The sequence below is a fragment of the Loxodonta africana genome, chromosome 15, assembly GCF_030014295.1.
Source record: "Loxodonta africana isolate mLoxAfr1 chromosome 15, mLoxAfr1.hap2, whole genome shotgun sequence".
NCBI classification, from domain to species: Eukaryota; Metazoa; Chordata; class Mammalia; order Proboscidea; family Elephantidae; genus Loxodonta; species Loxodonta africana.
The window spans coordinates 27919620-27946596 of NC_087356.1; the positions used below are offsets into that span (position 1 = coordinate 27919620).

Here is a 26977-nt window from a genome sequence, read left to right on the forward strand (position 1 = left end):
TCATTCCAAGCTATTTACAGTAATAATTAAATCTTAATCAACGTTTAACCTCTGTAAAATGTTTGAAGAATCCTAATCACCCTTCAGACTGCACTAATGAAGGAGAAATATATAAACATAAAAGGAAAATGATGCATAGATATCACACTGGAAAGAACAGTAATTGCAAAATTGTATTTCTTTTAAATATAATCAGTAAATGATGTAAAGTAAGCCAAGGAGTATTTTAAGTTAAGACATCTTGGATGTCAGAGGTGTGAGCAGCTAATTTTGTTCTGCTACCCATAACAGATGTAGCATATTTTATTTTAGTGCCATTATTAGCAACTTCCCATGCCTGCTTTCACTGAAGCACTGAGGCCCGCATTAAAATCAGAGGCTGCTCACCACCATGGCAGAAGACCACAGCCCAGGCCACGGGGCCACTCTGCCCACTCCCCGGGGAGTGCTGGCCCCCCTGGAGATGGAAACCTCCCTCTTGGTGCAGGCTGCCATAGAACCCAGCAACCCCCAGGCTCCCCTGGGCTTCCCACCGTGCTACGGGCACCAGGTAGGAGGGAAGCATGGGGGAAACGCGGGCAGTGGGTAAGCTCCTGGGGGAAGTAGTTGAGATGCTCGGGAGCAGAGGTTTGGGCTTAGAGCAGAGATGGCATTCAAGGCTTTCCCTCTGTTTCAGTTCAATCTTCCCTCAGGTCAGCAGGTATTTATCTGTGGTTGACAATGCCATACACCAGGGTTGGGCACAGAGACTCGGTCAAGCCCAGCCCCTGCCCTTGAGAAGCTTGCAATCTGGGGAGGAGTCAGACAGTGAAAGCAGATGGATTCCAGAGAGACAAGCAAAGTGCCATGGAAACTATAGTGGGGTGGGGGCTACAGCTCACTCATGGAGGACCAAGGAAGGAGGACTTCCCAGAGGAGGTGGGCCAGGAAATAAACGGAAGGGTTTGATAGGGGAGGGTGGGAAAAGCTGGCTGGGTGAAGGGAAAAGCATTAGCTGGCTAGCATGTCCTGTTTGGGGTGGACAATGCTGGGCATGTTAGAAATGTGGGAGGAAGCGGAGGTGGGGCTGGGCCCTGTAGGCCACACGAAGGTTGTCCACACTTTGAGGGCAATGGGGAGCCATGGAAGGATTGTGAGCAAGAGTGGACTATGATTCAGACTCAGTTTGAGGAGGGTCTCTCGGGCGGCAGTGGGTGTGAAGGGTGGACTAGAGGGATAAGTGAGGGGAGAGGGAAGCCTCCTGGGGAGCAGTGTGGGAAGCTGAGTCCACAAGAGACCTCAGGTCCTGCTGAGAGGAGGTTGTGCTGGGGATGATTCCTGAAGCTGAAATCCAGAGGAGCTGATGACCAATTCCATGTGGGGGTGAGAGGGAGGTGTTGAGGATGACTGTGTCTTGCATGACTCCTAGTTCCAGCTGGGAGCAGGGCTAGCTGGTGATGCCATCCTCAAAGGCAGGGGAATACAGGAGGCGGACAGGTGGGGGGGCAATAGGCTCAGGCTTGGCCATGTTGAGTCTGGGTGCCTATGGGTCCTTGAGGTGGAGAGGCCTGAGGGGCAGATGGGTCCAGGGTTCTGGAGCTGTGGGCAGGGGTCTGGGCAGAAGCGAGGGCCTGGGATGTGTGAGCATAGCCAGAGCCTCCAGAGTGGGGGAGGTTGCCCAGGAGAGCAGATGGAGGAAGCGGGTGCCAAGACCTGGGGAACAGGCACATTTGAGGGGCAAGTGAAGGGAAGGAGCTCGTGATGGCAGCCTGGGGGGACCAGCCTAAAGAGTGGAAGCAGTGACAGGGGGTGGCACAGACACCAGGCAGCCATGGACACCAGGCAACATAGCATTTTTGGAGAGTGCTCCTGGTGAGGACTGGGAGGCTTTGGCCTTAGCTACTGGATTTTGGACACCTTCTAGGGTCCAGGTCTCCTAACTCCCCACTCAGTGCCTTGCTTGGTCATAGCCTCGTGTTTCCACCTTGAGCCAACTCCACTGGCCATTCATTAACCCTCTGCTCTCTGGCCATAGCTAGGTATTGGCCAATGGCCTACCATCTTCTAGGTCTCACTGGTGTCAGGACCACTGGGGCCCTCACTTCTGGGCTCACCTGGGGGAGGATGGGGCAAGACTCCTGTGTTTCCTGCTTGACCAGACTTCCTTCCCCTCTCCACCAATAATCAAGTCTTTCCTGTGTAGATCACTTCTTCTGGGGTGTGTATGGGGCTGTCTCCTCCAAAGGTAGCCATGTTGTCCAGAGCCCTGGCCTCGCCAGTAAATGAATGTAATTCAGGTACTAGGGTGAGGGTGGTACCAGGATACCCTTACTGCCACCTCCTGCTGCCCTAACCAGCTCCAGGTAGGAACAAAGGGCTTAGGCTGCTCCCTTTTGGTCCCCCTGCTGCTTGGAGGTCTGATGGGTAAGAAGCAGAAGCCAGATTTAGGTGCCATGTGGGCAGCAGAACAAATGGTGTCGTGGCCTCAGCGGCTCACGGCGGGGGGGTTTGGAGGGAGGAGGAGAGGTGTCAGGGCATAGTGAAAGGGGTGGGTATAGCTCCAGGTCCAGTGAAGGCTAGAGTCCTAGGGGAGTGGGTCACAAGCAGGGGCTTAGTTCTGACCACAAGATTGCTCTGAGGCATCTCCTCTGTACAGAACACGATGAGGAGAAATGAGGCTGGGTGAGGAGGGGCCGCAGGGGGAATAGGTGACCCAGGCCCCGGGCTGCCAGCTGGAGGCAGGCAGGAATCCATGGGCCCATTCCCTTCCTCCCTAATGCAGACACGGGTGGACCCCTTCCCAGGCATCTGATAGCCAGTCAGCAGGCAGTTCCTGAGGGAAGCGGTGTCTGGGATGGGATGGGGAGCCAAAGCCCTGGGAGGTGGGGGCTGCAGGGATCATTGAGGAAGCTGAACTTATCAGTCAGCACCGGCTGATGGTATCCCCCCAGCCCTGGGGTGCTGGGAAGATGAAGGCCTGCTCATTTGCCCCATCTCAGGCTGTGTACCTCTGAGCTGTCAAGTGCCTGGGGAAAGCCCCCCGAAGGTGAAAGACCCCACCTCATGCCCTGCATTAAAGAAGGGAGTCAGCCCATAGGCTCCTGCCCAAAATAACGTGCCCACCCCTGCATGAAATTACAATGTCTCTGACTCCCACACAGAACCTAACCCTCATCGGGACCCCCACCTCGTCAGTGCCCCAACCCCACCCTACAGACCCAGCTCGAGTCCTGCAGCCCCTCCCAGCAGACACTGCCAAAGTGGGATTCTGGTTGCATTTCAGGTGAGAGCCAACCAACACTGAGCACCATGTCCAGTCTCTCCCCAGCTGCCCCAGCACCCCCAGGCTCGCTGGCTTTCCTCTGTGGCCTGGGAAGGGTTAACGCTGAGCTATTTACCTCTGTCTCTTGGCCCATTGAGGGGTGGGGGCCGGAGTCAGGAATGCATTTGGGGCCACCTCTGCGTCTGTAGCCTTGGCACACACACACCTGCAGCCAGCGGCCAGAGGATAGTTTACATATTTGAACGTGGAGCTAAGGTGTGGAGACATAAACAGGAAACCAGATCCCCCGCCTGTGCCCCATTCTCAGGGGCTTTTACCTACTACAAAAAGCTTCCTCCTCTTTGCCTTTCTTCTGGTGGCTTTTCTGCCTCCTTTTCAAAGGCACAAGGCTGGGAGTGAGGTGTTCAGCGTGACCTTGTGACATAGCTCAAAACCACCTCCTCCTCCTGGCCCAGGGTCCAGGCCTCTGACGGTCTGTAAGTGGCGGCAATGTTGACACAGGATCCAAAGCCCAGCCGGCACCTGGCTGATCCTGTGTGCCTGAGGCCTCTGCCAGGCCTGGGGCCAGCCTGCCCACTGGGCAGCTCAACCCACCCTTTCCCACCAGGCCTGGGCAGAACCCAGGTCCTGCTCAAACACACATATGCAGACTCCATCTTTGGGCAAGGGAAGCTATCCTGAGTGTCCTTGGAGGGCAGGGGTGTTACACTGGGGCTGGGCAGCAGCTGAACCTTGAGCCTGGACCCCGGGGTTCAGACTCTGGTGCTGGTTCTGGGGTCCCACTCCCTTCCCAGTGAATGTCAGACTGCTGGGCTGGACATTCAAGGCCTTCTAGGGCCTCTTCCAGGCCTCTCACCCACCAGCTGCTCTCCGTTTCCTGCACAGGGTACATTTGGGTTTTGAGGCCTGAGACTAGGCTATGTCCTAACCCGCTAAGGTTGCTTCCTCCAGGAAGCCTCCCCTGATCTTCTCAGCCCCAATCCATTGCTGTAGCCCGTAGTACCATAGCACTTGCCTCCTTCTCCATCATATCCTCAGTCCCAGGCTGATTCCTACTCTAAGCAGCTCTAAGCACAGCAACTATCCTCTCCCCCCGCAATCTCGAGGTACTCAAGGCAGCTCAGTGTCCCTGTGCCTTGTATTAATGTAGGTCATCAGTAACAATTGAATCAAATTGAGCTGACATTCCCCAAGCACTTCTGTGCTATGTGCACTTGGTAGACGCCCAGACTCCCTCCCCGCTTTGGAGCTCTGCATTGTTCCTGAGTGCCTTCTGGTGGGCCCATCTCAGGATCATCCTGGCCCCCATCTCCTCAGCCTTGAGGCCTCAGTTTCCCCACATGTGCAGTGGGATGATTTTCTACCTCCTGGGGCTGGGATGAGGGTATAATCAAGAAAGTAATGAAAGGGCCCTTTGAAGGCTTAGAAACCCCACGCAATGCTGCTTAATGAAGGCAGGACCCTGTGGCTATCCCAGCGCTTAGGCCCCGTCTCGCTCTCCCGTGGCTCCTCATGGCTGACACGGCTGAGCCCTGGCTGAGGGTTAGGCATGTTCTAAACACTTTGCACTTAATCACCTCAACATGAGCCTTGCTCAACCAAACCTCCTCCCTCACTATCCTGAATTTGTCTAGAAGGTATTCGAGAGGGCTCTAGAAGGGAGAACCAGGGAGGACAGGCTCGGAGGCGGCCCTGCTGAGGCCTGTCATCAGGGCATGTGTGTGCTCATGCGTGGGCCTGTGTGCACGCACAGGTTTAGGGTGGGGGTGTGGGGAACAGGCAACATGACAGGTGGCGTTGGCGTTCCTGGGCTCTGAGCGGCTTTGCCATTCCCATCCGTCCCTCCTGGGGGGTCCTGTGGGCAAACTCCAAGAAAGCAGCGGGCGGGGAGGAGGCAGATTTCTGATGGCAAAAATAGCCCACTTTGGAGTTCAGTAGGGACTGATTAAACCAGTTAACAAGAAAACCCCCAAACAAACATCTCCAAGCAAAGTAGGAGGTGGATTTGAGACTGAAGGGGATGGATTTGAGACTGTCTCCCTCTCTCTGGAGGACAGTGAATGCTGCTGTGGACTCAGGAGGGAACCAAAGACTCCTAGACCTTGCCTCCTGCTTCGCATCAGCCCTGGAAGAGTAGGAGAAGCAGGAATCAGCCAACAAAGTTAAGTTGTATCAGCAGTTGGTAGGTAAAGAGCAGGTTCTCAGACTTAGGGATACCCTATGTCCCGAGGGGGAGATGGGACACAAGAAAGGCGCACCACCACCACCTATATGTGTGAGGTGAAACAGATAACAGCTCATCAAGGAGGACTTCCTGGAGGAGGGGCCATTTCCAGAACTGCTTGAAGGTGAACCTGAGCTCATTCTCAATTTTTTCTCATCTTTGGCTGGGAATTTCAAAGCTTCCTCAGCAAAAGGAAGATAAGCTGGGGAAGACATTTGCCTGTGGTAGGTCACAACTGCCCAGTCAAGCTGGTTCAATGAAACCATCATTTTCCTCAAGGCTGGTGAGGGGGAGGAGAGGTTTGGTGGAGATTCTGGTACCCACCCTGGATACCCAAATTCTTTTCCCATACAGTCTTTGTTTCCTAACTGAGAGCTGGAAGGGGCACAAAGTCATAAGGGTAGGATGGGGGGTGGGGCTGCTGAGGTGAGGAGGGGCTGGGCTGAGAGGGAGGGGCCTGGCGGATTGGTAGGGCTGACATAGAGGCACTTAGCAGGAAGCCCTGGGGGGGGCTCTGATGATACCTTTTCTTCTAGTCAAGGTGTTCAGCAGAAGCCGGAGGGGAGGAGTGCCTGCTGAGGTGTCAGGGAAGGCCAAAGGGCAGGGGCCAACAAGACAACCGCCAGGGCCAGGCCAACAGAGAAAACAGGCCAAACAGGAAACAATCCTCCCAGCTAGTGAACCTGACTCCTTGCGCCCATGCTGCCCCTGCAACAGCTGGTGCAGGGCAGAGAGACACATACAAAGATGCATGCGCTCGGCGAGCCTCCAGCCTCTACTGAGGCAGCGAGGGCCCTCCCCTCTGCCACAGCCCCTGCCCAGAGGCACACAGCTCTGGAGCTGCTGGGAGGACCGAAGATGCCAGGTGAGGGTCCTGGAGCCCTCCCCCTCCCCTGGCACCATTCACGAGCCACATCTCAGCCATGCTGCAGATGAGCACCGAGGGTCAGCATCCGACTTAAGGTCACACAGCCAGCTGGCAGATGTCCTGACTCTAGCACCAGGGCCCCGTCTCATAGTTTCATTTCCAGAATCCAAATCGGCAGAGCCAGAAAGAAACTTAGTTCCAAACTTCATCTTATGGCTTGGGAAACTGATTCTCTGGGGTTAAGACCTAAGGTCACACAGAGTTGGGGCTGAGGCATGCCAACCAGAGCAGACGAGGATGGGCCTGGGGGAACTTACGGCAGCACCCCCAGACCCAACAGCACCCAGAAACAGGGCAGGGCCACCAGGGCCCCCCACTCCCCACTCATCCACAGAAAAGCTCCACCTTCTCCTGTGGACACATTTCAACCTCACCAAATCAGCTAATTATTGACAGTTGGTGAAGAGGAGATTTCACTTTTTCCTCCTGTTAAACTGCTCCTAATTAGTTCCCTGTCACCACGGCTGGCTCGCCCGCCGCCGCCGCCCGTTTGCGCAGTAATCCGGCTGCACAGTGCCTCATTAACCTTTTGCTCCTCTCCTGCCGCCTGCCAACAAGATGAAGACAAAAACAGATTGTCTAACAATGGCTCCGGCTTGTACACGCAGCCCGGTTCCCCAGCCCCCGAGCTCCTGGGGGAACAGTGCGGGAAGGGAGAGGGGACTGGGGTGGGGGAGAGCCCAAGAGGCATCAAGGAAAGGAGAGAGAGGCACAAAGAAAGATAGAGACAGACACAGAGGCGGGAAAGTGGGGAGGGGCTCTTGGCCAAGGTTCTGCTTCTTGCTCCAGGGAGACAGAAGTTCAATAAACGGGGTTGGAAGTGCTCCTAGGTCTGGAACACCAGTTGTCAGAGCTGGAGGAACATTCGAGAGCAGCAGGTCCAGCCTCTTGTGGCAGCCAAGCCTGTGGGCCTGGAGGCTGGACCCTGGACATCTGCCTGAGAGACCTGGGGCACCAGTGTGTGTGCACGAGTGTGCACACGTGGACGTATGAGTGGGACACAGTTCAGTGAGAATCTGGAATTCAGAGTCCCAATCTCCACAGCGGGCAGGGCCAGAAAGGCCGCCTCGAATCAGGCCCCACCATGCCACAGGGCAGCCCCCATAACCTCCCTGGCCTCAAGCACCCCTGGCAAGTGCTGGCACAGCCCTCTGCTTTATTTTCCTCATTGCCCTTACCAGTACCTGACATTTCCTGTTTAGTGATTTTTTTGCCTCCCCCACCAGAAAGAATGTGGGTTGTCAGGGGGCATTACTCAGAAGGTCCTTCAACATGGACGCTCATTCCCTGGGAAGAGCAGGAAGGGGGTGAGGGGCTCCTGGAATGCTTTTTCTGATAAATCAGCCTCATGCTGTCTGGAGCTTGGGTTTGGGTCTCCTCATGTATGAGGAGGTGGGCTGGGTTGAAGATGGTATGGAATCATTCTGCCTGCATGGAAAGCCTGCTCTGTCATTGCCAACTTTGGACCCTGGGCAAGTTTCTTAATCTCTCTGGGCCTCAGTTTCCTTGCTTGTAAACAGGGAATAGTATTGGTACCTACCTCACAGGATTGTCATGTTCTGGATCCCCGTTCCCACCATCCCCACCACAGCCAGTTGGGCTCCTCTGTCACTGGACCTAGGGACCCAGTCAAGGCCATGCCTTCCTGCCTTTGTCTATGTTCATTCCCTCCCCATTACTGCTTATCTCTCCAAGACCCCCAAGTCCCCTGTCAGAACACTCAGTGACTGAAACTTCCTTTGCTGTTCACCAATGGTTTCCCATCCCTGAATGCACTTCCCTGAAGAATAAAAACTGACTACCATTTTGCTTCCTGGATGCCTCATTTAGCTATGTTACCCAGCTGCCAAGCCTCGTCAATTCCTTCTAGTCCCCTCTGCAGCAGCTCACTCTGCAGAGGCCCCTCCTCCTGGCAAGGCTCTCTTCTTTGGTTTCCTTGAAGCCATTCCATCTGAGTCATCCCCCTGCCCCCCGGCTACTCCTTTCCTTTCTTGATGGCTGTCCTTCCTCCACTCTTCCCACAGTGACCTCACCCCCCTCCTTGGCTTCAACTACCCCTGTGCACCGAGGGCCCCGCACCCATATCTCCAGCCAAAATTTCCCCCAGAGCTTTGGACACACATCTGTCTATGTAACAACCCTTGATATGCAATAACCTCTCCAACTCTAAGGGCATTAAAAACCAGCTGTCATGGAGTCGATTCTAACTCATGAAAACCCCGTGTACGTCAGAGTAAAACTTCTCCATAGGGTTTTCAGGGGCTGATTTTTTGCAAGTAGATCATCAGGACTTTCTCCTGAGGCTCCTCTGGGTAGACTTGACCCTCAAACCTTTTGGTTCGAAGCTGAACCAAAGCTGTCAGTCATTTGTACCATGCAGGGACTCCCAAAGGACATTACCAAAACCCACTGCCGTTGAGTCAGTTATGACTCATAGCGACCCTATAGGACAGAGTAGAACTGCCCCATAGAGTTTCCAAGGAGCACCTGGCAGATTTGAACTGCCAGCCTCTTGGTTAACAGCAGTAGCACTTAACGGCTACGCCACCAGGGTTTCCCCAAAGGGCATTAGGGAGATTTAATACAATAAGGCATGTGGATATCCCAGCATGGTGCCTGGCATAGTAGATGCTTAATAAATGGTAGCTCTTATTATTATTTGCAACTTGACACTCTGTTCCATGTTAGTAGGCAGAAATACTAATTTGAAAAGAGCACACAAAACCTTCTGCTAGGAATCAAAGGGAGGGATTGAAGTTCTTTCCGTAACTCCTGGGTTTCCTGGGTTGGAAACTCCGCACCAATCACTGCCTGCCAGCCACTCCAGGAACCAGTTTCTAAACTCTATCTCCGAGTCCCTAATTAATTAATTAGTATTCCAGTGAATACTCCTGTTGACAATCTTGGTGCCTTTTCGCAAGGTTGGGTCAGCTCAAGCAAGCCCAGACTTATTGTGGCAAATCCCACTGGCTTCTAGGATGTGAGACATGATCCCCAAACAGCAGCAGAAGTACTTCGTTAGAGAGATTTAATTGGGAGGGTGAATGGGGGGAATGAGGTCCTCTCAGCCAACTGGCTGATGGCCTTGGTGCCACAGGTCACAGACAGGCCTCAAAGCGCTCCATAATACCGTGGCTGGCTGGCATCCTGTCAGAGTTGACACAGCTGAGAAGGGAGCTCTGAAAATCTTGTCCCTACCTTCGTGTTCAAGCTGACAAAGACTTATGCGCTGACTGTACTCCTTCCAACACTAAGGAAGAGGATTGGGTTGCAATAAGAGGGATTTTGGTTAGACACCCAGAGGAACTAACTCTCATGCCTCTTTAAGGCAGGCATGGGGGATGAGAGAAGCCTGGGCTCTGGGAGGTGGGTCCACTCACTTGAAACCATCTCTGTAGTAGAGCTCAAGGCATGGTGGGTAAATGCCTGTCTCTTCATTATTTGCTCCAGAGGAACACCCACAGAAGACCCACAGCCGCATGTGGGGCTGCCTTCAGCTGCCTCCTCTCTTAGCTGGCTCAGGGGTGGCAGGGTGGCTGAATGAGGAAAATCAGAGGGCCCATTTCCTAAGAGTTCTGGTCTGGAAGTGTGGATATCTAGGGTTTCCTCCCAGATCAGCACCTGGCTTCTGTGACCTTAGGCTGGTCCCTTGGCTACTCTGGGCCTCCATTTCCCATCTGAGCCAGGAGGGGGTAAACTGGATGACCCTGAAAATCCTTACAACTGGGATGGCGCCTGATTCTGCAGCATGGGGTCTTCTCTGCTGTGGGTCCCCTCTCTTACGCAGGCAGGTAGCTGAGAGCTATCTGAAGCTTCTAAACACAGTGGTGCCTACACGCACACAGTTCAGTGACTCTGACCCTTGCCTAGAAACGAGGACTTAGCCTGAGCACACAGAGAGATGCAGCGGCTTCAGAAAGTGAAGGACCCTGTCCCTGGAAGGACATTATTGGCTGAACTCATACCTACTGAAATCATAACTGTTTGTGGGGCACCCTCCACCCACCATGTGTCCATTCCTGTGCAGGAGGTCCACATGTCGGGGAGATGTCGGGGGAGGCCCCTGCTCCTGGAGAGACATACAGGAGAGCAAGGCTGCCCTTGATTGCAGAGCAGAAATAAATAGCATCTTCAATCCTAATCCTTTTTAGATTCCACAGTCCATTGCTCCCCCCATCTCTTACCATATCCTGAAGGCCCCACCCAGCAGGGGAAACCCCAGCCTGAGTGAACCCAGCACCCCTTCCCCGGAGCTGGACCCTGACCCACCCCTCCCCAGAGAGTGGTGTCCACCCCACGCTCACCCAGCCCTTTGCTGACCCCTCGCATCACCTAGCAGGCTTCCCTGGTTAAGCCTATCACACTCTCCCCTCTGAATGTCTCAAAGCTTCTCTGTAGTCTTCAGGCCTCTGCTCCCCCTTCCCCATCTCCCGGCTTCCCCTCTGCTCCTCACAGAGAACCCACAAGCCCTCAGAACAACTTCCTCCCCCTTCCCCACCCCTCCCTTTCTTCTTCCTCTTGTGAAGGCCAATCCCTTCACCTGTGCCCTGGTCCCTGCCCCTCCTCATGGGCTCTGTTCTCCCTGTTACCCTTCCCAGTGTTCTCAGCCTCTCTCCTGGCATTTTGCCTTTGGCATTTATACAAGTCCAGTATTTCCCATTTAAAAAAGGAAAAAAAAAAACTTTCTCTTGATCCCACACCTCATTCCAGCTGCTAACCTGTTTCTGCTCTCCCTTGGCATTAGGCTTCCCGACCCGGCTGTCAGCCCTGCCAGCCCCATTTCCTCACCTTTCACCTGCCTGGGCCATTTCTTGGGGACAGGGCTTGCCTTCATGACCTGAGATGCCAGTGGACACTTTTCAGGGCTCACAAAGCTTGACCCTGCCTGAGTACCTGACCCTGTGAACTGCTCAGCTCCCCTGTAACCCTTACCTCCCTGGCCACTCGTCTATGGATCCTGCTCATGGATCCTGCTCGGATTCCTTCTCTCCACACTCTCCCCAGCTGATTCCACCTACTGCCCTCTCTTCCATGACTGTTTCTACACTGCCGGCCTCCACTTCTGTCACTCCAGCCCCAGTCTCTCTACTGGGCTCTAGATGCAGTGGCAGCCTCCCCCAGGACACCTCCACTTGGATATTCCACGGGCACCGCAAGCTCCACGTCTAACTCAGCATGCTGTCCTCCCTTAAACCTGCCCCTCCTCCAGCGTCTCCATCTTGTTAAGTAGCACCTACATCTGCCTGGTTGTCCAAAATCGGAAAGCCGGTGCTCTCCTGCCAGCTCCCCGTCCCCCCCACCACATTCAGTTCTTCACCAAATCCCGATGAAGCTGCCTCCTAACTTTCAAACGGCTCACTTCTCTCCATGCCCACTGCCAACAGCCTGGTCCAAGCCGCCACCATCTCTCCCTGGACGCCATCCACAGCCTCCGGATGGTTCCTTCTCCAGAGCTCCAGCCCAGCCTCCTCCATGCAGCCACGGGGACCACTCAAAATCAGAAATCTGTGGTCCTGCTTTCCATGGCCCTTATGATGACCTTTACCCTCTTTGCTTTGACTTCCAAGGTCCCAACCCCCACCTCCTGGCCCCCGGCCCACTTCATCTTGCTCCTCTCCCTGCTTGTGCTGCAGACTTTGGTCAGTTCTTGGAACACACTGCACTGCTTCAAGGAGAACCTTCACACCAGGTGATCCCTGGCTATGTGACTCCCCCAGGCCCCTTTCCACCTGGCCAACTCCACCCCATCCTCCAGGCCCCAGGTGAACGGCTGCTTCCCTCTAGACAGGGTTTGGTCCCCTTGCTGTCTCCTCCCACGTCCTGCTGAGCTTCTCCCATCCTAACAGTCTCACACTTCATTTGCTGTTCCCTGGTTTATCCTTGTGCTCACTGCTGGACCCTCATCTCTGAGATCAGAGCCTGGGCCTGTCTCATTCATAGCTATAACCCCAGTATCTAGCACAGTGCTAGGCAGTCAGCAATGGATAAGTATTTGTTAATAAATAACCCTGGGTGGCACATACAGTTAACGCGCTCAGCTGCTAATGAAAGGTTGGTGGTTTAAGCCCACCCAGAGGCACCTTGGAGGAAAAGCCAGGTGATCTGCCTCTGAAAAATCAGCCACTGAAAACCTCACGCAGCACCATTCGACTCCAACACACATGGGGTTGGGCTACCTTGAGTTGGAGACCCTCGATGGCAACTGTTAACTGGTGATAAGTGACCCAAAGTTAGACTCTCCAGCGCCCCTGCCTGTGCTGCCCATGAGCCGCCCCCCCACCTCCACTGACCTCTGACATCTGCGGGAAGAGGCTGATGGCCAGTGGCAGGGCCAGGCCGAAGGCTGCCAGGCACACGAGGCTTTGCACAGGGAGAAGCAGCCGGGGGCGCGCCTGCAGGAGAGCTGTCCTGTGTAGGGAGAGAAGGAGGGAGACCTATGAGGCCCAGAGACGGGGTGGGATGGCCACTTGCCATGCTGAGTCCCATTCAGAGGCTCAGAGCCGAGGCAGCACAGTCCTGAGACTAGTGCCAGCCTATAGCTAAATAGATGTGGTGGAATTTTGTATTTGGGGCCTTCCCCAATCGGCACCTCTCTCCCCAGGCCTGCCTCGAAGGATATTGTTGTTTGAACTCATACCTACTGAAATCATAACTGAGAGCTTGTGGGGTACCCACCACCCACCATGTGTCCATCTCTGTGCAGGAGGGCCACGCGTGGGGGAGATGTCAGGTGAGGTCTCTGCTCCTGGGGAGACATAGAGGAGAGCAAGGGTACCCTCAAAGGTAGCACAGAATTAAATAGAAAACCAATCAGAGTTGATGCTAAGTCCAGGGAAGGAGACACACCACAACACACACACACACACACACACACACACACACACAAAGCCAAGAAGGGTGATCTTCCATGTGTGGGAATAGACGATGCCCCACTGGCCATCTCGTCAACCTTGATCCAAGAGCCACAGAGAGGAGCCAGTGATTTGCCCAAGGCCAGGAGGCAGATCTACTGCTTGGACTCCTGACTCCTGATGCTCTGTCACCTGAGCTGTCCTGGCTCCTGCCTTCAGGGCCCTTTGCCAGCCTCACTCCCAGCATGCTCACGGCTGGCACCCACTCCCCATGGCTTCAAAGGTGACATTCCTGGGCAAGAGAACAGGCCTGGGTCCTCCAGGTCTGTGACAAAATGGGCTCCCCAGGCAGAGTGGTGGTCACACCAGCTGGCAGCCCACCTTCACCATGCTGTTCGTCATAGCTTTATGTCTGGCACTATCCAGCAGGCCCTTCAGAGGCAACCACCAAACACTTCACTTGGGGAAGTCTGGGATGGGACGTGCCATTAGGATGGATGACTAGACTACTTGTGAGGACAGGTTAGATGTGACCAGCTCCTGGTGTGAAGGGCAGCAGGGCTGGCTATGGCCACAGGCAGGTGAAGGCCCTAGGGGCAGGGCCTCAGCGTGAGGGGCAGGCAAACCCCACACCATCTTCAGATCCTGGCACAAGAATCCCAAGAGCACCTGGCCCTGAGCAGGCAGCAAAAATGGGGGTGGCAGTTCTCAAACTTCAGTGTGCATTGAGATGATCTGAGCAACTGGTTAAAAATGCAGACTCCGAGGACCTTTTGCCGTCATGAGGTCCTGTGAATCTGCACTTTAAACAGCCCTCCAGGAGTCTAAGACAGCTGATCCCAGAACCACTCTTGAGAAACCCTCCTCCAGAATGTTCCTGCTAGGGAATCAATAAAGATCCAACTACTCGTAAATTCTCTACAAGTAAAAATGTTAGCTTAGGCCTAGCACACAGTTGTGCTCAGGAATTGTGTTATCATTACTGTTGTTATTACGATGTTCTGTGGGAGCAGGAGGGAGGATCCTGGTGGTTGGACTCTCTTCCAGCCCTCCATCTGGGCCCAGACCCCAAGATCTGTCCAGCTGCTGAATTAAGTCTGAGATTGGAAAGGGGAGTTTCCACAGGCTTAAGAGCAGCTCTGGCCCACCTGACCTCCCCCTTGCCTCGATCCTGCACCTCCTCCCCACCTTCTCCTCCATTCCAGCCCCGCATGGACCACAGACTCAGCCCAAGGCCTCCTGGGCTTCCAAAGCAGTCATGGAGGGGCTGGGAATTTTTAACTCTGACCAACTTCTTAAGCAGATCAAGGGTAGAATATATGGGCTCATTCTCCAAACCCGCCACACAGGCAGCCCCAGCTCTGAGGAGGCCTTGGGAGGTGAGGCTGCCCACTGGCCCAGTAGCAGAGACCCAGGCCTCACTCAGTCCCTGAGGGGGATCAGGTCAGGAGGAACTGGGACAAAAAACAAAAGTCAAACCCACTGCCATTGAGTCGCTTTCAACTCATGTACAGGACAAAGTAGAACTGCCCCGTAAGGTTTCCAAGGTGGATTCGAACTGCCAACCTTCCGGTTAGCAGCCAAGCTGTTAACCACTGTGCCACTGGGGCTCTGAAACTAGGACGGGAAGGTGAAGAGGGTATGAAGTCCCAGGAGGCATAACCCCGAGGGTCCAGAGGGCAGGGCAAGGTAGGGCAGAGTAACAGGGAGAAAGCCTGAAGGTCCCTTCCTGCCAGGTGAGGGCAGACATGGGCTCAGTCCTTGGGACCTCCTGGTGGGGCACTGTGCCCTTAGTTCCCCTGGGGAGGGGGTGGCTGGACTGAAATCCCTACTGGGAAACGGGACTGTGCTCCCAGCTCTGGAAGGAGGCAGGAATGAGGCTCAGGCCTAGCAGGAGCCTGAAGACCCAGCCCAGAGCAGGAGTGAACACGGCAGAACAGAGTGAACACAGGAGGACAGGAGGGAGGGGAGGAGAAGAGGGAAATGGCGGGGAGGGACTGGAAAGGCAGCTGGAGGAGTTAAAATATGCAGATGGAGGGATGTGAGAATGCCTGGGAGAAAGGAAAGACCCGGATCCTGGGGAATGAGGGCAGCTGAGTGGCCTCAGGAACACACGGCGGAGGGTGTGCCGGCCCACCAGCCCCAACCTGTGCTGCCTGCAGGCCAATGGCTAGCTCTGCCCAGGGACACGGGGCTGAGAGGCGAGCTGAGGCACAGGGATTATGTCGGGATGAGGGGGGAGCTGCTGCTCTCGGGTGTTGCTCTCTCTTCCAGCCTTGGGTCTACAACATGCACCCCCTGCTCCAATGAGGAACGTGCTGGAGGGGGGATGTGTGTGAAGCCTGGAGTGTGAGTGCCACGCAGCTGCCCTCGGAGGAGGGTGCAGTCGAGCGAAGGCCTGTTACATATGTGTGTGACTGTGTGAGTGTGTGTGTGAGGGTGTGTGCATCCCTCTCAGAGGGGCTAGTGCTCTGGGCTGGGGCACAGGCACCACAGCATCTGACTTGAGAATCTTTCCTCTCAGTCTCAGACTCAGGCACAACTGACGTGCTGAGTTCCCACCTCTCTCTTACCTTAGCAGGAAACCCAGGGACCCCTGGCAGAGAGGATAAACCGAGGCCAGAGGAGAGGTGAGAGGACGTCCCAGCCCCGCCCTGCCACACAACAGCTTGTCCCCCCCATTGCTGCGCATTCCCTCAGCTGCTAGTTTTAGTTTGCACTCCATTAATTTGCAAGTAGGCTGCTTTGTAAGCATTCTTTTGTCTTTTTTTCCCTGGCTGTCCTGACTCCCTCACCCAACCTGGGCTCCTGCAGAGCGGGGGCTGTCTTCCCCATGGGTGTCCTCAGCAGAGGCCCTGCCATTAACCAGACCACATGGCACCCTAGATTCTAGGCAGAACCCAGACCAGGGAAGTTCAAAACTAGAACAATCCCCATCCTACCTCCTATGCCCCCCAAATCCTGAGTGTAAATCCCCAAACCAATGAGCCAATAACCATCACACCACTTCCTGCAAACCCAACTCAGATGCCAACCAAGAAGGCATCACAGACCATGTGGTTCCCAAGGTTCAGGATTTAGCAGCTTTGAAGACAGGAGCCCTGCTTCCCTTATTGCCCCCATTTCCTGGTGTGTACTTTCAGTGACTGCTATTCGGGGACAGTTTACATGGGGGCTACGTATACAAGTCAGGGGCAAAAAAGATCCCTCCCAGGTTCTGTTTATTTTTGTCTATTGCAAACTTCCATATGAGATTAGTTTTCTTAAACGCCAGTGTTCTGCACACCACACCCCTGCTCAGGTACTCCCAGAGGGTCCCCTCTCTTCTAGGGTGAGAAGGGGCTCATTTCCTCACTTGGCACACGGCCCCTCATCAGCTGATCCCACACCTCCCCAACGAGCATGCTTTGCTTCATCTGGGCTGTTCTCTTCTCTGTCCACACCTTGCCCAGAAAGGTCTCCCTACCCTGCTCTCAGGACTAGCCCCAGCCCTCTCCTTGGGAAGCCAGCCCTCCCCTCAGGCCCACCCTGGCCCTGTTCACACACTGTCTGATCTTACCCATAGCTGACCTGGGTGTGGGTCTTTCCAGCTTCCCTTATCAAAATACAGGCTTCCTGACATCATGCCTCCAAGTCTGTTACTCCCCTGTCTCTATGCAAGGCAGGGCCCAAAGACATGCTGATAACATGATGTGATGACCAGAAGAGGCAGCCAGTATGGTATCGAGAGCCTAGATTTGCAGACAGATTCCTAAGTCACGCCTGCTCTGCCATCTCCTAGTGACCTTCAGCGGTCACATAGGCCCTCTTTGCCTCATCTGTGAAGTAGGGAGATAGTATTTACCTTGTAGCATTGTTGTAATGGTTAAAGGAGATCACTTGATCATTCAACAAACCCTTCCTGAGCATCTACTACGTTCCAGGAACTATGCTAGACGCTGTGTCCAGCAGTAAACAAAAGGAACCTGCTTGCCTCCAAAGAGATTACATTCTAGTGGGGCAGACAGATAATAAGCAAATAGATAAATAACTTCATAGACTGGTAAGTGCTGTTAAAACAAATAAGGCAGCGTGAGGGGGAGGGGTGATGGTGATTATCTTGGATGGGGGGTCAGGGAGGGCCTCTCTGAGGAGATGGCACTGGGGCAGAGATCTGACTGAAGTGAGGACTGGGATGTGGGAAAAGCTAAATCAGTGTTAGTTGTTACTACCATTAGTGTACAGGAATAAGAAGGGCCACAAACTAAGGACAAAAGAAAGGCCTGGCGATCTACTTCCAAAATTCAACCAATGAAAAGCCTATGGATCCAAACAGTCTGATCCACAACTGATCACGGGGATGGAGCAGGACTGGGCAGCATTTAGTTCTGTTGTGCACAGGGTATTGTCATGAGCCCATGGTCGATTTGCTGGAAGCTGTTGTTGTTGTTAGTTGCCGTTCAGTTGGTTCCAACTCACAGCAACCCTATGCACAACAGAACGGAACACTGCCCAGTCCTGCGCCATCCTTACAATCGTTGTTATGCTTGAGCTCATTGTTGCAGCCACTGTGTCAATCCACCTCGTTGAGGGTCTTCCTATTTTCCACTGACCCTGTACTCTGCCAAGCACGATGTCCTTCTCCAGGGACTGATCCCTCCTGACAACATGTCCAAAGTATGTAACACACAGTCTCGCCATCCTTGCCTCTAAGGAGCATTCTGGTTGTACTTCCTCCAAGACAGATTAATTCGTTCTTTTGGCAGTCCATGGTATTTTCAATATTTTTCGCCAACGCCACAATTCAAAGACGTCAATTCTTCTTTGATCTTCCTTATTCATTGTCCAGCTTTTACATGCATATGATGCAATTGCAAATACCATGGCTTGGGTCAGGCGCACCTTAGTCTTCAGGGTGACATCTTTGCTCTTCAACACTTTAAAGAGGTCTTTTGCAGCAGATTTGCCCAATGCAATGCATCTTTTGATTTCTTGACTGCTGCTTCCATGGCTGTTGATTGTGGATCCAAGTAAAATGAAATCCTTGACAACTTCAATCTTTTCTCCATTTATCGTGATTTTGCTCATTGGTCCAGTTGTGAGGATTTTTGTTTTCTTTATGCTGAGGTGCAATCCATAGTGAAGGCTGTGGTGGAAGCTAGCAACAACAAACTAGGGGTGGGGACGTCCAGAGAAACCCCAGAACCACAGATGGAGTCCCTATCATTCTGTCCATATCCTGCCCTGCCCCCATCCCAACAGCTGCCTGAGGCAGCCGCTCCCAGGCTGGTCCCCAGGAGGGAGGGAGCCATCACCTCCCCACCATCGTCTGCACAAGCCAGTAGTCCCCACTTTAAGGCTTTTATCCCTCTTGCTCCTCCACCTAGAGCCCCCTCCCTGCTCCTCCTGGACCTGTCCTGATCCTCAGGGCCTGCCCTCGTGCTCCTCCTCCCTCTGCTCAGCAGCTCCTTCCAGCAGCATTTAAGTCTTAAGATTCGACTTCATACTCATTGGCTAACACAATCACTCTGTTATCGTTATTATTACGATGTTCCCATGTTTCTTTACCAAACCAGAAAACTAAACCCAGTGCCGTGGAGTTGATTCTGACTCATAGCGACCCTATAGGACAGGGTAGAACTGGCCCATAGAGTTTCCAAGGAGTGCCTGGCAGATTCGAACTGCTGACCCTTTGGTTAGCAGCCGTAGCACTTAACCACTACGCCACCAGGGTTTCCATATTTCTTTACAGTCATGACAAATATGTGTTCTCTGAGACAGGCAGGGAGGTTATTATTTCTATCCTTATTTTACAGATGGATAAACTGAGGCTCAGCGAGGTGGTGACTTGCCTCCTGATGGATCTCTGAAAGGATGGCCCTGGCCCCAAATCTAGTCTTCCTACCACAATCCTCAGATTCTCTCTTCACAGATGACCCTGTACTAGCCACAAATAGTGTGTAAATGCACACACACACACACACATGCACACACAGCCCAGAACTATCAGCTCCTGAGACAGGGCCAGCATGTTCCTTCTGATATCCCTCCCATCATCTAAGATAGTGTCTTGCATCTCAAAGTCCACAAATACTCACAGATTGATTCCAGTAGCGCTACCAGGGATAGTCTGAAAATGGAGCCGGACACTTCCTACCCCTCTGAACAAACTGGGGCAGGCTGCCAGCTTGGCCCTGTTCCTTGCCCTGGGAAAGCCGGTTCCCCTCCCCTGTCTTCTCCCTCCTCCTCAACATGGCCCCTCTGTGCTGGCTGCCCCAACTCACTTCTCCAGCATGGACATGACGATCGGGGGTAGCACCAGGATGGGCATGGGGAGGACCACCCGCGTCAGCGCTGTCTCCAGCAGGGCCTGAGAACGAGCAGAGGCTGCAATAAGTGGGGCTCCTGGGGTAGAGGGCAGCCACCCGGCAGCACACCCTGCCCCGAAGCCCCCTGGTATGTGTGGCACTGCTGAGCACGTCTGGCTGAATGGAATTATTCATGGCATTGCTCAAGAAGCTGTATTCCAACGACGGAAAAGAGCCACCCTGTGCTCTTACCACACACCTGAAAAGAGCAGTCTCATCACCTGCCATGGCATGGGGGTGGGAGCACAGAGGCCGCCCCAGGAACGGGGCCATGGTCAGGCAGGTGGCCCCCTGCCCCTTACGTGCAGTGGGCTGGGGGAGGCATATGAAGGGCTTGAGATGCTCTAAAAACAAAGCAGACTAGGGAAGAACCAAAACAAACAGCTGGGGCCTGCTGAGCCATGTGAGCTCATGGTGCTAGGGAGGACAGGGATTGGTGAATTCACTTCTTTTCCTTTCTTTCTGATGCCGCTTAAAGACTAAGATTCTGAAGGCTGTCAGTCTCCTGGCTCAGGATGAGAGTCTTTCTCAGTGGCAAGAGGTTGGCTTTGTGAGGGAGAAATGCTTCTGCTAAGCATCTGCCTGGGTCATCCAGGGTCTGCCTGGGACCTTGCCCTGGGGCTCCTGTGGGATTCCTGGGTGGGCATGCTCAGCTCAGTGGCAGTTCTTCACACTGACGGTCACTGTGGGGAGTACTCCTAACCCCATGGACTCCCAGCCCTAAGAAAAGCCTTCAGGAATGTCTCAGAGCCCACCAGTTCCTGGAATCTTTCACCAGCCAGACAGGGATGGACTGAGCAAGACAGAGGAAGCCCAGGGACTGCAGAAGCTTGCATTTTCCTGCCGCGGGACACCAGGAGGAGTCATGGTCTGCCTCCCTCACAGAAGCCAGGTAGAAAAGTAAAGCTCTTCAGGTAGGAGGTTAGGGGCAAGCAGGAGATTAAGGCTAAATCCCTCTGATGATGGGCTCAGGGCTGAAAGTTTCTCCCAGGAGCTTGTGCCTTTCATGACCAGCCTTGGAAGGCCTGGGAGAGGGCCCCTGCAGCTTCCTGGGCAGGACTGGGCACGATGGGAGGACCAGAGCCAGTGCAGAAAGCAGAGGATGCAATGTTGGCACCAGCACGCTCAAGCCCCTTACCCCTCACGAGCCCTGGGTGCGCACCACCATCCCTGCCGCAGGTGGGAAGGGGAAGATGGGGACCATGAGAGGGGTCTTCCCAGATGGGAGGGCTCATTGTGAAGGCCTTGCTGACAGGAGGTGACCAGAGACAGTGGCTAGAGCAGAGGTGGCTGCCCAGCTACCCCACAGCTGACCCTCCATGTCCCAGCACTAAAGGCCAGGGCCCTGGGGCAGGGCCAGCCTCTAATCACCATTAGGATGAAAGCTGGGAAAGCAGAGATGTACAAATGGACTGGAATTTTTTAAAGTATTATTACAATAGCTAGAGTTGACAAGGCCAGTGAAACCAGAGGTGAAAGAAGGCCTTCGTGTGACAAAATCATCTTCCCCAAACCACCACCCAGCGCCTCCCACAAGTCTGAAATCCTCCACCGCAGTCTGTCCCTAGTGAGGTATCACCTCCAGGAGTGCCTATTAACACAGAACCACAAACCGCTTGCCTCTGGGCCTCCTCCTCTCACCTTAGAGGATCTGAAGGTCCAGGGGGCAGGGCCCTAGTCCTGAGGAGGGGGAAGAAAGCTCTGGAGGGGGGTCTTCTCTGCCCTTGCCAATTAACACCTCATCTGGGTTAGGTGATCTGGGAGGCTGGTCCTGAGGGGCTGGGACAAGGGGTGGGAGCGAGCGGTTCACAGTGATGGGGTAGGGGCTGGAGAGGAGCAGGTAGAGGAGGCGGGACTGGCCCAGGAGCTGGCTGGGCAGGCTGGGGTCCTACAGATGGGAGGTGGTGGGGTGAGGAGGAGAGATTGAGAGGGCAAAAGAAGGGGGCCGTGGATAGAAGCCCCCAGGAATGAAAATGTCAAGAGAAAACCAACCCCCTCCCTGTTGTGGGTCTCCCCACCAGCCCCTGTGCCCCCGGGCGGACCCACGTGTCTGGCTGCGATCTTGGAGGAGCCCACGAGGTTGCCATCACCATCCAGGACATCGATCCCTTCCTCTAGCTCCCCATACCGCATCAGGACCACATTGCAGATATTGGCGCTGGCTGGAGAGAGAGGGAGAAGGGGGCAGGTGTGAGTGTGAACATGGCATTCCACCTGGAGGAGGAGCTGGCCAGGGTCCCTCCCTTCCTCACCCCAAGCTTCCCTGCCCCAAGCAACAAGGGTTCAAATGCAGTAGGCAGAAGGCGGGGAAAGTGGGGCTCTGCTGTCCATCTGCCCCTAATCCTGCTGGGGAGATCTGAGGGCCCTTGGGAACCTGGTGAGCAAAGGCCAAACGCAGAAACTAACCAGTGTCAGGGAGGAAGGGGAAGCTGTTCAGGGCTTAGAGAGTGACTAGTTATCCAGGCTGCTGCTTTCCTCCCCTCTGAGGCAGACTCTGTACGTAAGCAAGGAAAGTGGAGGCCCACCTGGGAGGACTCTCTGGCCTGAAGAGCCCCCTGCCCCTTCCCGCCCCACTGATGCCTGATGTTCCACCATCCGCAATTCAGTCCCTTGGGCTGCCCTTCTCAGCATTCCCTTAAATGTCATCCCCCCAACCCCCATCCCCCATCCCCCACCCCCCATACTCAGCCCCTCGCTCCTCAGAGTGAATCCAGTTCCCAGGGATTTGATTCCCTAACAGCAGGTGCCAGAGCAGGCAGGAACCTCAGTGCTCACCCTGCACCACCCCCTCATTATATGGATGGAAAATTGAGGCTCAGAGAGAGGGAGTGACTTATCTGAGGTCACACAGCCAAGTGGGCCAGAGCTGAAAGGCTACAGTGCCTAACCCTCTGGGTGCCCAGGGGAGGGGCTGATTGCAGTGGGAGGTGGGGGGGCGGTGCGGCGAGTCAGACAGTTAAAGGCAAACCTTCTATGTTCTTGCCTCAGATGGTTGGGTTCCTTTCTTTGGCCATGACCCCCACCTGAGCTGAGATAATGGGTGCCTGGGCTGAGGGAGGGTTCTGGCTCCTTAATCAGATACTGGATATTAGAGATTTGGGGGGCACCCCATCAGCTGGTGACTAGCATTGTAAATCTCTTTCTGCTCCCCTTGCCTGGGACTCACTGGCTGGACAGAGGGAGGGGTCAGGGAGCAGGTGTGTGGGGGGTGCCATTCTACCTGGGAGGGGAGGCCACAGGGTCCCTCTGGCCAGGCCTAGGCCTGGTGCAGGTGCTGACCTCACCTGAACTTCTCTAGCCCTGATTCAGGATGGAAGTGGGGGACCTGGGGGTGGTGGACGGGTGGGGAGAGGGGGTGACAAATGCAGAGCCCGCCTGCTTCACTCTTCCCCCAAAAGCGCCTTGCTGTGTTTAAAGTTTTAATTTTTGCTAATTAATGTCAATTAATTTTGTATAATGAGTGTTTAATTTTGGGGAGTGTGTGAGCCTGGGAGCGACTGCAGTTCTGGGCTGTGAACGCTGATTAGCATCAACACCTGCTGCTTCCCCACTCCCTCCCGCGTGGGGGGGCGAGAGAATTTGGGGAGCTGGAGGGCGGTGGGGCCCAGTGGGCAGGTGGAGTGGGAGGGAGACCACAGATGCTCCTGGTGCCCGAGCCAAGCGCTGGGAGAGAGCAGTCTGGGGTGCTCCTGGCTGGGGGACGGGTTTGCAGGTGAGGGGTGGCTTGAGACCCTGGGGGTCTTTGAGCTTCATCTCCTGTTTCAATAAAGTGGGGAGGTAAAGTAAACAGAGGGGATGGCCAAGATCTCTGCAGACTTCGGAGAAGAAAAGCAGGAGATCAAATAGCTTTAAAACGTATTGACAGCACATATGCCATCTTTGAATCTCTCTCGTGTTTCCACATGACACTCAGTGGCAATGGAAGCCACAGGCAGACCTTCCTCTGCGGCTGGGACTCAAGCCCTGTGCCCCTCCTCTCCCTGCCCCAAGCAACAAGGCTACAAGTACAGTAGGCAGAGCGGGGAAGGTGGGGCTGTGCTGTCCATCTGCCCCTCATCCTGCTGGGGATTTGAGGGCCCTTGGGAACCTGGTGAGCAAAGGCGAAAACTAACCAGTGTCAGAGAGGAAGGTGAAGCTGTCCCTGTGAACCACAGGCATGCTCACTTGTCTTACACAGTGGCTTTCAACTGGGGGCGATTTTTTCCCCCAGGGAACTTTTGGCAATGTTTGGAGACATTTTTTGATAATCATGACCTGGTGAAAGAGGAATGCTTTTAGCATCTAACAGGTATAAGACCAGGGATGCTGCTAAACATCCTACAATGCACAGGACAGCCCCATACAACAAAGAATTGTCCAGTCCAAAACATCAATAGTGCTGAGACGGAGAAACCCTGCTTTAATCACAGCCAGAGACTGACAGAATTAAGAAGGTGAATCTGAGGTAAAGGAAATTTAGAGCAGCAGGGAATGTCTGGAGGGGAGGCTGGGAGCCTGGGCTTGTGTTCCAATCTTGGCTCTGCCTCTGGCCCTCCTCCAGAAGTGAGCTCCAGCCAGTCCCAGGGCCCGCAGGGCTTAGCTCCCAGAAGGGCCCCAGAGGATGGCCTTGGAAAGACAGCACCTGCCTCTCAGTGTTAGTGACACGCCCTCTAGTGGCGTTAGGCATGATCTGCACCCCCCCACACCCCTGGACTGCCTGGCCTTCAGTTCCCAGAAGACCCAACTGGGGAGGATATTTTAGATTTTCTGCCCCGAAAGGCATCATTCTCTGCCTTTGGAGAATCCCCTCCACCACGCCACCACCAACACCACCCCAGGAAAGCTGAGGCTACAGGAATATGGTCCAGGGGATGAGCATTTGTTTGTGGTCAGGAGCCTTTGCTCCTGTGCCAGCTCTCACCACCACCCCTGGCCATGCCTGGCTTCCCGGGTGTAAATGGAGGGACTACACTCAGACCCCACGGGGTCTCTGAGAGATGGCTGAACTCACAAGAGTACCAGCCTGTGCACTCACACCCATGCCAGGTCAGGGGAAGCCAGGGATGGCTGAAAATGTCTCTAGTCCCAATTACGTGTGTGTGTGGGGGGGGGGGGGTTTCTCAGAGAAAACACTAAGTTCCAGGAGGCAAAGACTTGGAGGACACACACCATAGTGCTAAGCTGTGACTGACAACCCGAAGACAGCCCAAAGTATGTGTGGGTGTATGTTTGTGTGTTGTGGGGTGGGGGGAGACAGACAAAGAGAAAGAAAAGAGTATGTGATTTGGAGGTGGTGGCCCACCCAGTCCCAGCCTTGTGGAGGCATGTCACTTGTTCTCCACGATTTCTGAATATGAACGGTAGCAAGAGCAGGACTGAGCAGGACTTTGGTTCAAACACAAAACCACTAGAGACAAAAGATGAAGCATGAAAGGAAGTGAAAGCCCAGCTTCCCTCCCCTCACACAGCCCCTCCTGAACACTTCTGGGGTGACAAGGCCCTCCTCTCTGCTAAGATGCCTGAATGGAAAAAAAGACAGGGAAAACCCTACAAGCCCCCTCAGAATGAGGGCAAGTCCCAGGCACCTCCCTTGGAACACCTGCATTCTTTCTGCCTACTCTAGTTGGATGGCACACGCCCTGTACCTGCTTTTGTGGACTGTGTACACAGGGCGCCCATATATGGAGAATCTGCTGAATGCACAGGCACTAGCCGTCCCTGCCTCTGAGCAGTGAGAACACCAACTTCCCACGGTGATTTCATCTCTGGGATCTCACCCAGACCTGATCATTCTGCCCTGTCCCTGTCAAACCCTGCCTGGTCCTTTCCTTCTCACTCCTGGCCAAGTCCAGCTCCTGAGACACAGACACTGAAAGCCTAAGTAAATGAGGGAGAGAGAGACCAACCACGGGTCTCCCGTTTAACACACCGGCAAGATCTATTATTGATGGTATCAGCAGGTTAATTAAGCAGTCTGTTAGTGATAATGTTAAGGAAGCTGGCACATTTTCAACTCAGATTGACACCATTCAAGACTCAGGCATAACTGACGTTGGAGCAGCGATGCTGGGAGATGTCATGGAATGAGAGAGAGAGAGAGAGATTGCTTCACGTCGATGGCAAGCTCAGTGTCAAGTCCTGAGGAAAATATGCTCTTGACTGCTGCAGATGTTCTCACATCAGACCCATCACAATGCAAAATCATGGAGATTGTGAACAGCTAATGAAGCACCCAGTTTAAAAGGGACAGAGTGGAGAGGAAGAAAGAGCAGTTGACACAAAGACAAAGGTGCAAGAAAGTTCTCAAAAGGAAGACTACAGGGGAACTCGCCCCTGAACTTGCAGAGAAAGATATAAGTAGAGCAATGGAGTATGTCAGAGTCTAGCCACAGACCCATGTGCAGGAGAAATTAATTTATGATAAAGCAGTTGTATCAACTCTTTGGGAAAGGACCATTCAAAAATTGTTGTTGTTGGTAGATGCCTTTGAGTTGATTTCGACTCAAATCAACCCCATGTGGCAGAGTAGAACTTCCCCACAGGGTTTCTAGGCTGTAATTTTTTTTAAAGTTGTATCTTTTTTGAAGTAGTTGAGGATTTCATTTTACTTGGATCCACAATCAACACTGGAAGCAGCAGTCAAGGAATCAAATGACTTACTGCATTGGACAAATCTGCTGCAAAAGACCTCTTTAAAATGTTAAAAAGCAAAGATGTCACTTTGAGGACAAAGATGCACCTGACCCAAGTCATGGTATTTTCAGTTGCCTCATATGCATGCGAAAGCTGGAGAATGAATACGGAAGACCGAAGAAGAATTGATGCCTTTGAATTAGGGCGTTGGGGAAGAATATTGAATACATCATGGACCGCCAGAAGAACAAACAAACCTGTCTTGGAAGAAGTATAGCCAGCATGCTCCTTAGAAGTAAGGGTGGCGAGACTTCATCTCCTGTACTTTGGTTATGTTATTAGGAGGGACCAGTCCCTGGGGAAGGACATCAAGCGTGGTAAGGTAGAGGGTCAGTGAAAGAGAGGAAGACCCTCAATAAGATGGACTGACAGAATGGCTGCAACAATGGGCTCAAGCATTACGATCATGAGTGTGGCGCAGGACTGGCCAGCATTCTGTCGTACATAGGGTCGCTACGAGTCAGAACCAATTTGACAGCACAGCAACAACAACAACAATCTTTACAGGAGCAGATCACCAGGTCTTTCTCCCACGGAGCTGCTGGGTGGGTTCGAATCACCAACCTTTTTGTTAGCAGCAGAGCACTTAACTATTTAACCATGAGGGCTCCTTATTCAAAATTTGGGGGAGAGCAATATGCTATTCGTTTGGGGAAAATAAAATACCATAAACACCATAAAGTAAAATACCAT

General features: G+C 53.7%; 1 protein-coding gene across 9 annotated transcripts in view; it reads right to left on the reverse strand.

Annotated features, from left to right (window-relative positions):
* Nucleotides 1-26977, reverse strand: part of SFXN5 (sideroflexin 5) — a 164854-nt gene that overhangs the window by 6166 nt on the left and 131711 nt on the right. For 3 of the 9 annotated variants that reach the window (XM_023552771.2, XM_023552770.2, XM_023552769.2), the window contains one exon: nt 12705-12822. In XM_023552771.2, coding sequence (XP_023408539.1) covers nt 12705-12822 — 118 coding nt within the window. Of the gene's footprint in view, nt 1-12704; nt 12823-13096; nt 13160-19528; nt 19615-21654; nt 21775-26977 lie in introns of those variants that run through there. The other 6 variants (XM_064268727.1, XM_003413677.3, XM_064268726.1 and 3 more) reach the window with 5 other exon arrangements.